The 12102-nt window shown below is 50.8% G+C and overlaps 1 protein-coding gene across 1 annotated transcript; it reads left to right on the forward strand.

The window, feature by feature from the left end:
* Positions 1 to 5375: 5375 nt before the first annotated feature.
* On the forward strand, positions 5376 to 8825 carry DBX1 (developing brain homeobox 1). Its single transcript, XM_040607873.1, is given in 5 exon segments — positions 5376 to 5545; positions 5547 to 5725; positions 6128 to 6229; positions 7869 to 8071; positions 8451 to 8825. Coding segments are annotated over 5 exon segments (1029 nt in total).
* Positions 8826 to 12102: the final 3277 nt, after the last annotated feature.

The following is a 12102-nucleotide window of genomic DNA, read 5'->3' on the forward strand; positions in this document are numbered from 1 at the left end:
GGTCAGGCCCTTTTAAAAAAAGGTTCAGAAACAGGAGAAAGTACCAGTTTAATCCTACAGGGTAATTAAATACTAATTCTGCTCTCTCTGAGAAACAGAGGTCCCCACGCCCTGCCTCAGCGGGCAGAGGGATGGAAAGCAGCTTGTAAACGGCTGCGCCCGCTCTTGCAACAAGCACCGACGGAGCGCGTGGGCTCGAGGACCCTCTGCTAAGGTGACAGGAAACTGTCAGGTTCGCTGACATCTGCCCCAGGACAAATTCATGCTCCTGTTAACTTACTGAGACAGAGGCCTTTCCTCCAAGGAAGGTTGTCCTTCCTGACATAGCCTAGAGAATGGGGAAGAGAACTGGGGCTTCAGAAGTGCAACAGTAATTGGATCCTCAGCTCCCAGTGCTTAAAATCGGCCACTGCCTGGAGACTTCTGTGAACCAGTAAGAAGAGAAATTTGCCACCACCTCAAGCAAAGGATCGCCTCTGTGGTTTGTGTTGTGGTGGCAGGGGTAGATTTAAGACCTGGTTTAAAAGACAAAAGGATTTTCAATTCCTCTTACCTACTAAAGTAAGATGAGAGAAATATGTATTGAAGAAAATAAACATCAAAGTATCATGTTCTCTCATCCACTTCATCTGCGCTGTCCAACTTGGAAACTCTTGGGGCAGAGACCACGACTGAAACAAGCAGGACCTTGGCCTCCAGCATCTGAGAATCCAAGCAGCCACTGCCCAATTCCCAGCTAGTTTCCACCGTGCTAAAGAATCGTGAAATTAAGGCAACAAATAAAACACCACATTGCATTTTGCAAATCCTAGCTCTCCAAACCATGCAAATCTTAGCTCATGAAAAGACTTGTTTGTAGGGAGGTTGTGTGGTTGGTTGTTTATTAGACAGATCAGTGGAGAAGAAAGCAGAGGGACTGATCGTCCCCAGGTTATTTTTTTTTTAAGACAAAGGTGGAGGCTGGGCAAGGATAAAAGGACAAAGTGAACAAAAATAATCAAATTTGGAAGAAAGGATGCAAATTGAACAGGCTTGGAAGGAGTTAGTAAAGCGCGAGCAAGACACAGAGACTAAACTAAAGTTAATTACTTTTGACATGATCAGATCATCTGGTTGCATTTCAGGCTGTGTGCGCTCTAGGCTGGCCAGCATGAATGGCGAGGGAAAAGAAAGTAACTCTCCCCTCTAGGTCCCTTTGCCAAGTCTGGGCTGCGCGCTCTGTCCGAGATCCCTCTTTCTTTGCGCAGAGAGAGAGGGGGGGAGAGGAGAGAGAAACACAGTTAACCACCTGTCAGGGCTGAGGACACAATAAGGCAGCCCCCAAAAGAGCTTTTCATGCATGCGTAATATATTTGTTCAGCTATTCACTTAATGAAGCTGATAAATGTGATGCGAAACAATAGTCAAGTTAATCTATTTAGTAAAATGTTTTGAGACTCTCAGGCGATGTTAAGGAGGGTAGTGTGTTCAGGGACATTTTCATTTCAATACGCTCATCTCTCCCCTCTTAGGGGGGTTTCAAGCAACCTATGTGAATATAATTTCTTATAAATGTGTCTTTAATGGGTTTAATTCACCCTTGCCAGCTGTTTTTTTAGCTATTTTCTAAGAGCAAAACAAACGTGCCAGGCTTGGAAAGCTAGTTAAAATTAGTTTCGGTCACTGGGGCCAAGCTATATTTCCTGCAAACCATCTGCTTGATTGGCACAATAGAAGGATTTTCAAGAAAAGGAAGGGGGGGGGGGGGGGGGGGGGAGATCTAGAAGAGCTTTGAACGAACCAGCAGTTACTGTTCCTTGTGCCTCAATTCTAAAGGTGAAGCCTGAGGTGTCTTAATATCGCCTCGCCCCCGCCGCCTCCGTCCAGGCTCCCGGACGCGGTCCCCCGGCAGCGTTAGGGAGACGGGATGCGCCGGGACCGGAGCATCCTTCCTGCCGCCCCCTCCCCGGGAGCGGAGAGCACAACCAGCCCCGATCCCCGCAGCCCCCAGAGCCCAGAACCCTTCCCAGCTTGAGGATGGGGATGGAGCGGGGCGGGAAGGGGGGGGGGGGGGGGGGGGGGGGGGGGGGAGGGAAGTTCGGCTTTCACCTGGCTGCGGGAAGCGGGGGGAGGCCCGGGGGGTGTCCCTCGGGGGGTGTGGGTGTCCCTCGGGGGGGTGTCCCGGCGATGATTGAGACGTCCGTCCTGCGGGGCGGGGGTGCGGAGCGGGGCGGCTCCGCACCTCCGGGCAGCGGCTGGCCCGGCCCCGGCGAGCCCTCTGCTCTCCGCACTGGCAGTGCGGGCTCTCCCGATTTCATGCGGATTACAGCCCCGGACCGGGACACACGCAGGCTCCAAGCCCTATCCCCCCTCCCCCTCCCCCTGCTCCCGGCAGTTTGGGGCTTGGATTTTGGGTTGCCCCCCTCCTTTTTTTTTGTTTTTAGCGACAAAGAAAGTGAGTGACTTTTAAGAAATAAATTTGAAGATAACGACATTAAAATGAATGGCAGGAAGCACAAAACGGCGTGAGCATGGGTCAAACGGCATTAGTCACAGGTTTTATCCCGAGACATTAGAATTCCCTTTCTCTTAAATGATCACTGCCTTTGAAAAGAAACTTCCAAAGGAGATCACTTAAAATAAGATCCTTTCGTCTGATTTCTTGGTTTCTTATGGTCTATCTTCCCTTTCAATAGATGTCTAGTCCCTTTTGCCTTGGTGCTTAAGGAATTCTTTACGAGTGTGCTCAGCCCCATCACAAGGAACTGGGTCCACGTGTGCCCCAGCATGCGTTTGACCCAACCTTCCAGAAAATGTCAGCCCCTCTTTTTTAAACCCAGAGAAATTAGCAGCAGTTGGTCTATAGTCAGGCAAAATGCCCCCGATGTATATGTAAAGAAAGGAGTAAATCATCTCAAAGGGAACGTACAATGACTGTACAAACCGCAGCGGTGCGGGAGCAGCCCGGGCGGGGCTGCGCTGCGAAATGCCAGGGTGTGTGTGTGTGTGTCAGCGCAGGAGCGCGGCTGCAGGAGGGGAGGGGATGTGGGGGGTGGGGGGGCGCAGGGGGTGCCAGTCAGTTATTTTATTGGGAAAACCCCGTTTGCCTTATCCATTCGCTCCCGTCCCGCTCGCCTGCCAAGTAACACCTTGCGCGCAGCCATGTGTACAAACGAGCTTCAGCGGAGCCTGCAGCGCTCCGGGCGGGAGGAAAGCTAAACCGGGAGCAGGACGGGACAGCCCCCCGATTCTCTCACACACACACACACACACCCCTCCCCAGCCCTCGACCCCCGCCGTAGTGCCCCAGCGGTGTGGGCAGGGGGCAGGACCGCAGTGCCCGGCAACACCCCCAGCCCCTCGGGCTCTGCCCGCGCCTGCCTCCCCTTCCTTCTGTACCTGCTAAACACCCAGATTAACAAAACTGGGGAGGGGAGAGGAGGGGGGACACTCCAGCCAGGTTTGATTTCAAAGTGATACTTTCAGACAGCGGATCTTCCAAGCCAGCCTTCTGCAGATGCTCATCTGCTGGGGGCCGGCGTACAGCGCCGGGAAAGCTTGTCAGGATCATACAATTTGGAGGGCTGATTCCGTCCTCTCTAATAAATAACTTTTTGATTTGAACCAAGGGAGAGGTTTAACAGACTTTCTTTCTTCCCTAATGTGATATAAATCGCAGATGCACTTTTATTGAATGGTTAAAGCATCGACATGGAGATAATCAACACAAAACGTCCGGACAAAAACCATCGAGAGAAATAAAGCTGGTTAATAAGATTTTTGAGAAAGCTTTGTGTTAAAAAGTAAAAAGGGAAAACAGCTGAAGGTGACAGTTAGTTCATGGTTAATAGGATAAAGGCTGCATGGTTGAGCTGCACACTTCTGCTTGCAAAGGTTCAGCCACACCAAAGGGCTGAATAGGGTGCTTTTAAAACATAGGACATTTAACACATCTGTTACAGTCTGTAACAGAGAAATCAGGTAAACCCACTCTCAATAGTCCCTTTCATCACCCAGCTCCAAAGGAAATTAACCGCACTTGCCGCCTATTTCCATCTTCACCACCACAAACAAAACATCTTTGCCAGAAAAATCCCCGTTTTTACTTTCCCGTTAGACGATGCCGCTTGCCCCTGGGACCGCAGCTAGGGGAGCCAGGGCTCCGCACCTCCGAGCCGCCCGCACCTCCGCACCCGCTGCGCAGGCACGCAGGGAGCGGGCGGCTGCGGCGGGCAGGCTCCGAGCCACCCGTGCTGATAAACCTGGGACTAGCCCGGGCCACCTTAGGTCCGAACGCTACCACATTGACCTCATTTTCACGGTCGGGGCGGGTAGCGATTTCCACTATTTTTAACGTAGATGAGCTTGAAAGGACCGAGAGACCGAGAACCTGAGCGGGATGCCCGGGTCCCGCAAAGCTGTTGGCATCTTCCCTGCGGCCAGTGTTGCGCCTTCCTGGGAGCGGAGCTCCCACCGGCTGCGCCGGGGCTCACACCTCGGTCCGGAATTTCCTTCGAAAAAATCCCCAGCCTCTCGCCCGAGCACGCGTACACGAGACTGGCACCAGCTCGGACCCCGGGAGCAGAGGTTAACACCGCCAATTCCCTTTCTGCCGGACCTTTGACGCACCGATAGAAAAATAACCCCAACGACAAGCACCAATTCTGCTGCAGGCTAATAGCAGGGGGCAGAACACCCTCAAACCACGGTGGGGTCCGCTCTCCCAATATTACACACACACACACACACTCCCCAACGGAGCTTAGTTCCACGTTCTCTAATTTGTATTTTCCATTCCAGAAAACCCGTGCTTTTCTGCGAGCCCGCAGATCAGTTTATATGAATATTTATTGATTTATTTCCTAAACTCAGCAGGGGAGCGGCAAATAAATTTAGTGCTTTCTTGAAATAATTCCCTTTCTACGAGGCAAGATTCATTCGAAACTTTTAAATAGGCATTTAATTAGCCTGTGTGTGTTGCCTCTGAACAAAACCCTGCTGGGAGCCTTTGGAGCGCTGTATTCCAAAGAGGCGGTCAATATGCAAAATTGATGACTACACTTTCTTTGTGGCGGGGCCATTGTGCCCCGGTTGCTTATGAAGTCTAATCCAATCATAAATTGCAGCCCGGGACCAATGGAGGAGCCGGGAGCTGGCCCTGAATGAAGCTCAAGTGGAGAACTTTGTTGAACCCCATTGTTGGGGCTGTCACTTTTGAAAGAGCCTCAGCGGGGCTGACCACTATAAAACCCTCGGTCCAGGAGGAAGGGGCAGAGAGAACCCCGCCAGGCTGCCTGGCCGGATCTTTACCGAGCGAGGTTTGCAAAGCAGAAAACAAAAGCCAACAAACAAACAAACACGGCGGCGGCCCCAGCCCGGCCCGGACGGCCCCTGCCATGATGTTCCCCAGCCTCATCGCGCCGCCGGCCGTCTACCCCAGCCTGCTGCGCCCCACTCCCACCCTCACCTTGCCTCAGTCGCTGCAGTCGGCTTTTTCCAGCCATTCCAGCTTCCTGGTGGAAGATTTGATCCGGATCAGCAGACCCACCGGTTACCTGCCCAGGACTGCCCCCCCCGCCTAGCATGTCCCCCCCGACCTCGGCGGCCAGGACGGACGCGGGGACCCCCGAGCTGCCCAGCTCCACCGCCGGCTCCCGCAGGATCTGTTCGCCCCAGGCTTCCAGCGGCGACTCCACTTTCCTCAAGTTCGGCGTCAACGCCATCCTCTCCTCCGCCCCCCGCGCCGGTAAGCGGCTCCCGGAGCCCCCTGCCCGCAGGAGCGGGGCGGGGGGGACACGGGGGAGGGAGGGGAGGGAGCCCCCAGCACCGGGCTGCAGGACCCGCCGGCATCGCTCCGATCTACAGGCGGGGGGGGCTCCGGCAGGCTGCCGCGGGGCGGGAGGGCGGGTGTCCCGCAGACGGGGTGTCCCGCAGACGGGGGGTTCCCCGGGCGCCGCTCTGCCGCCAAAGCCGTCGCAGCAGCAGCACCGCTGCCCGAGATCACTCCGGAGCTTTTTGTTTTTTTTGGTGGGGGAGGGGGTAGTACCACCGTGCCGGTCCCCCAACCACACGACAGCCCCAGCCGTGCCGTCGGTCGAGTCCAACCCGCAGTAACCCTCTGCTTACTTTCGTTGCATTTATTTACTAGAAACCTCCCCTGCGCTGCTCCAGAGCGTCCCTCCAAAGACTTTCTCCTTCCCGTACTTTGAAGGATCCTTCCAGCCCTTTATCAGATCTTCCTATTTCCCAGGTAGGTCTCCCAAAGCCCCTCTCCCGGCGGGCCGACCCCTCCCCAGGCACAGCCCGGCGGTATCTCCCAGCGCACCGCCCCCCCCCCCCCCCCCCCCCGGGGTTAGGCTGTAGTTCAGAGGTTGGGGGGAGTACAACAGGCACGCATCAGTCGCGCCAATTTGCTGCCCGATTTAGCACAGGCAGCGACCGCCTGACACTCCCTGCCCGCTCCCCCCGCCGATCGGCAAATTAGCCGGGATTGTCACGGTCCCGGGGCCAGGCGGGTTCCCCCCCCGCCCCTCCCCGCCGCTTTCAGCACCACGCGGGGAGCGGTCAGCTCCCGCCCGCGCAACTCCCGCGCAGCGCGGACACGCTCCGCGCAGGCTGCCCGGCACCGCTGCTCCGCGTCCCGTCTGTGTCCGTATCCCACCCGGTGCTGGCGTTTACAGGCGGGTGGAGGGTCCCGCGGGCGCGGCTTCGTGTGTCCCGTCCCCCTCCCCCGTACTAGCCCACCCCTCCTTCACCCCGGGTCTCCCACCTCACCCCTTCTCGTTTAGACCGTCAGTGGGACTCAAACGACGTGGTCTCAGCCAGAAAGCAGGCTGCGGGGTACGGTTCTTACAGCGCTGAAGTATTAGGATGCCGAGAGAACAATTAAAAAAAATCTAATTACACAAACAAGCTATTAATTTAAAAAGAAAACAGGGGAAGGGAGAGAGGAAAAAAAAATAACCCAAGCTCTTCCATTCATCCTCCGGATAATGGAATTTGCTTCCTTTCTCCAGCATGTGAATAGCCTAACAAAAACAACTTGAGCTTTATAAATAGCTTTTCATGTCCATTTAATGAAAATGATTTGGGGAAAGAGACGATTGTGCCATCAGTATTCTCCCGAGGAGCCTGGCATGCCGTTGTGTTTAGTTTGAAAGTGTAAATCTCTTTTGTTCCAATAATATATGGCGTTAGCTGCTTGTCCTCAGTCTTTTTCTGTTAGTTCATTACTACACAATTACCATTCACGCTTCATTAGCATCTCTGTCTCTCTTGGGGAGGTTCCCCCCCCCCGCCTTTTTTTTTTTTTTTTTTTTTTTTTTTTTTAAGGCGAAACTCTGCCCTTTTTATCATACCAATGTCATTGGGAACCAGGCAATGTGCTAATTAGCTGTTACTTTTCATGTCTTTGGATTGAATTCTCCAACTTTGGAGGGAGGAGAGAAGAGATTAATATAAAAAGATGAATACTGATTGATCAGAACTGCATCTGAAGAGGAGCTGTTTTGTTCAGAATCAGAAAAGTCCTCATTTTCATCTCCAGCATAATAAAGAGTCTGAAACTATAAAAGCGCCTGGAAAAAAAAAATCAAATGCTTCTGAGCTGGAGGAAAAGCTTTTTTATTATACCTTTATCTTAGTCAGTACGCCTCGCTTTCCCTTTTCAGGCCAGAGACCTTTGAATCTCCCAACAAAACCGGCCACTATTGATCCATTTTACACGTTTGAGTTCATAGATCTAATCCCAGCGATCGCTGGCTCAAAGGGGGGCACTCCAGCCTAAAGCTCCTTTGCGCGGCCCCAGGTTGGTGGGTGCCCACTCGAAGGGCCCGGAGGGGGCGGTAGGGGCCAGTCCCTCTCTGCTCAGCACCGTGTGTCCCCCACAGCCACCTCCACCGTGGTCCCCATCCCTGGCACCTTCTCCTGGCCACTGGCCGCCCGCGGCAAGCCCCGCCGTGGCATGCTGCGTCGGGCCGTCTTCTCTGACGTGCAGCGCAAGGCACTGGAGAAGATGTTCCAGAAGCAGAAGTACATCAGCAAACCCGATAGGAAGAAGTTGGCAGCCAAACTGGGCCTCAAGGACTCACAGGTGAGGGGGGCACTGGGTGGGGAGGGCAGAGGGGGTATGGGGAGCTGGGCCACCCACCCCAAGAGGCAGCTGGAGAGAAGGGGAGGAGGCAGGAGCAAGGAGAACTGCTCACAGCCAGGAGGAAGCCCAACGCAAGTTACAAGGCTGCGAGCATCAGAGCCAAGACAGCAGCACAATTCCCAGCTGGGTGAGCAGGACAGGACAGATCACAGCCTTATTGCCTCCCCGACCCCTCTCCTAGGGTCCCCGAAGGTCAGAGTCTGTGGTTCCTGTTGGCTTTGGAACAGGCATGAGCATGGTTTTGAGGGTGCAATCAAAAGGCCATCCCTGCTCCCTGTTTCACCGAACCATTTCATTTCTGTGTTGCTTCACCCCACAGGTGAAGATCTGGTTCCAGAACAGGAGGATGAAGTGGAGGAACTCCAAAGAAAGAGAGCTCCTCTCTTCTGGTGGCTGCAGAGAACAGACCCTACCCACCAAGTTTAACCCTCACCCAGACCTCAGTGACGTGGGCAAGAAATGTTCAGGAGAGGAGGAGGAGGAGGAGGAGGAGGTCCCCCCTGAGTGCCCACCCAGCCCCCGGCATCCCTTAACCTACCACCAGTCCCCAGAACATCTACACTTGAGGGACAGACTGGACTCCCAGATGTCTCCATCCCATTCTAGCAGCCCCAGCAAACCTTCAGACTTCTCAGACTCAGAGGAAGAGGATGATGAAGGGGAAGAAGAAGAGGAGGAGATAACAGTCTCTTAGATCACCCACCCGCCCCTACCATCACATGGGGACACTACAAAGATGTAAATAAAACAGAGCGCTATAAATTGAAGAGGTGATGTCCCACTCAAATGTCCACATACTTCTTCACTGCAGGTTCTTTATCACATAGCCACAAGACCTACTACTCATAGGTGTTTCCGATTCTTTGCCCCATGGGGAGGTTTTCACATTCACAGCATTTGCTAATGCTGTTGTAACTCTCTCTGCTTAACCAGCAGCACTGGCTCGATTAGCTGCCTTCTCCTAAAATCAGGCAACAGGCAGCTCTCCTTGCTTTGCAGCAGGGAGGAAAGCACAGCCTGTTGGAAGGGAAACGTTTTTCCCCCCAGGTAAGATACAACAGAAAACCCCAATATAGATGCTGTGGCCGTTTTTACTGCCTTTCAAGGGAATTTCCACGTACTATTAAGATTTCAGCCCCCCGATGAGTGGTCTGACATAGCAACCCTTTCCTCTGAAAGGCAACAGCAAGGAAGGGCACAGCCCAACCGCTGCTTCCCCCCTCACCCCAACCAGCATGATGCTTGTGCAGCAGCCCCCCAAAATCCCTGCAATGACTTCTAAGGTAGAACACTGTGTAACAGAGACCTCCTATATTTATGATTTTCATTTTAACTTACGCATCAATATTACATACAAAGCACTGTCTAAGCCACCTTTTTGCCCACAGGCTTGTGCTTAATTTCCACTTTGCTTCTGCTATCCATGGTGTGGACAGAGGGAAGTGGGTACACCTCTTTGATTTTTGACTGAACTTTGCTGTCTTTGCACAGCTTATATGAACTGTACGCTATTTTGTACACTTACTCTGTATGGATGTTTTATACCAAGGTTATTGTGAATGAATATAACGATGGCTCAACAAGGTTCTCTCCTTTTTTTAATTAAGTGACAGCTAAACTACAGGCAAATGTAGCTGTTCAATTGTGTAACTTATAAAGAAACACTTTTATTTTGTATTTTACCTTGTACAGACTTTAAATATGTATATATAATAAAGTGAATGATTGTCAAATAATAAAAAAAAAAAGTAGATTTCCAAGTCTGATCATTCAGTAATACTTGGTTCTGGTTTACAGGTTGTGTCTGGGGCCAAGCAGGGAAAGAAAAGTACCTTTTATCAGCAGTATAGGGATTCAATAAGAATATATGAGCTTCAAATAAAATAACCTTACAAGAATATTGACCTGCCTTTTAACTAGAGTAATTGAACCGAAGGATTAAAAGTTTCCTTGCAGTTAAAACAAATACACGTTCTCCCTCCTTGCATTTAAATGCAACTTGATTTCCACTGATGCTACCCTGTGCTCCCCTCTGAAGCCCTTCTGACCCTCCTTCCTTCCAGTTATTGCCCAGGTAGGTCAGGGCACAGATACTCGCCCCGCATCACCCTGCTGAGATGCTGCAGTGTGACGGCTGGGAGCACGCAATCAGAATAGTCTTATACAGTAGAGAAACAGCGTGGAAGAGAGAGCCTGGGACAGCTCTTCAGCTTCAGTCCAGCGAAGGATCACTCCTGCAACAGAGGCAAATCCCTAACCACCTGTGCATTTTTTTAGATGCAAATACGCACTACAGAAGTGTCAATGTTTACCAGTAGCACCATTCTGCTGAAACAGATCTCACCATAAAGTTAGCTTATTCTCTACTCCATAGGCTCTGACTAACACCCAGCACTCACAACATGCCAAACCAAAAGACACAAACTCAGCAGATGCCACCTGAACACAACTGTCTCGGTATGCTCCACTTTACCACGCTGCCACAGCCACAAGGAAAGGCACGACAGGAAGAAGAGAAGGATCTGGCTGGAAGAGACCTACAGCAATCATCTAGTCCAGCTGCCTGACTGCTTCAGCAATATCCACAGATTAAAACATGTTATTAAAGGGCATTGTCCAAAAGCCCCCGGAACACTGCCAGGCATGTGGCACTGACCACCCCCCTAGGAAGCGTGTTCCAGGTCTCAGCTACTTTCTGATTAGGTAATTGGACACACCTAAGCCAGAAGCCAGGACACATCATCAATTTAATCATCTTCTACCTCTCGGACACCTTAGAACCATCAGCAATTTTAACATACACCTGAGAGAGGGCAGAGAATGGATAAGGCACATACAATATTTATCCCACAAAATACAGCAAAACAGCATAAGTGTTTGTTGAGTTTAATCATTAGGTTGTTTTTTTTTGTTGTTTGTGTGTGTTTGTTTTGTTTTTTTTAAAGAAAGCTTTTCCAATGAAGCACACCTCAACTATCCTACAAACGCACATTAAACAGCAACTGGTACCATGTACCTGAGTGCTCATCCAGGGTCAAACAAAAGAGCTGTTACGTGCACTATCAGCAGTCTGTATGCTGGAGAATGTATGGTTATCCACCTACGAACTCCCTAAGTGATCAAGCACCCCATGACAGTTATTTGTAATTTAAATTTTACTAGTTCAGTAAGCATAAAACCACAGTTAAGTAGCCTCTAAAGAGGGATCTAATACATAACACTTATTTTGATTTAAAATTCATAGGCTACTTCAGAGACCCCAGGTACCATCACACACATTACAACACCCAAGAACGGAACCCGTCCAAAACAAGAACAGGTATCACTTATACATAATGCCTATATATATTTATATATATAATGTACATAATTCAGTGTTCAACAGAAGCTACTAATCATCTTACACCCTCTGCTCTTTACAGCTTGTCTGCATTTAAAATGTTACCAAAACCAATTATTCCAGACTACTTTTTTCAGCATGAGTGCTAATACGTCTTATTCTGCTAGACAAATAGCCTTACTAAAGGAAAAATAACCTTGGAATACCATTTAACAGGGAAAACCCCTTACTTGAAACGTGACATTGATCAACCTTACTTTTTCTTTTTTCCCCCCTCTTTTCAAGGGTCTTTTTTTTTTTTTTTTTTTTCTCTTACAGGAAAAAAAGCACCATACAACCACCAAGCACAACCATTTAAGATTCAGGGATACCTTAATAAGATATTAAAAAGCTGGGTTTTTTACTCACCAACGGCTGCCAAGCTGCACCTGTGACACCCAGGAAAAAAACCCAACCTCTCCAAGGCTTCCTTTTTATACCCTGGAGGGTGATGGCTTATGCGGGTTACCTGTGCCAAGAGAAGTCCTGTAGAAGCAGCTACTGTTCCTCAGGTCTAATGTCAGAGGCATAAACTGATTTTCTTACCTCGGATGGGGAGAGATTTCAGTTGCTTTAGGAGGACCTGATGACC

Source organism: Falco naumanni, chromosome 10 (assembly GCF_017639655.2).
Source record: "Falco naumanni isolate bFalNau1 chromosome 10, bFalNau1.pat, whole genome shotgun sequence".
Classification (NCBI taxonomy): Eukaryota; Metazoa; Chordata; class Aves; order Falconiformes; family Falconidae; genus Falco; species Falco naumanni.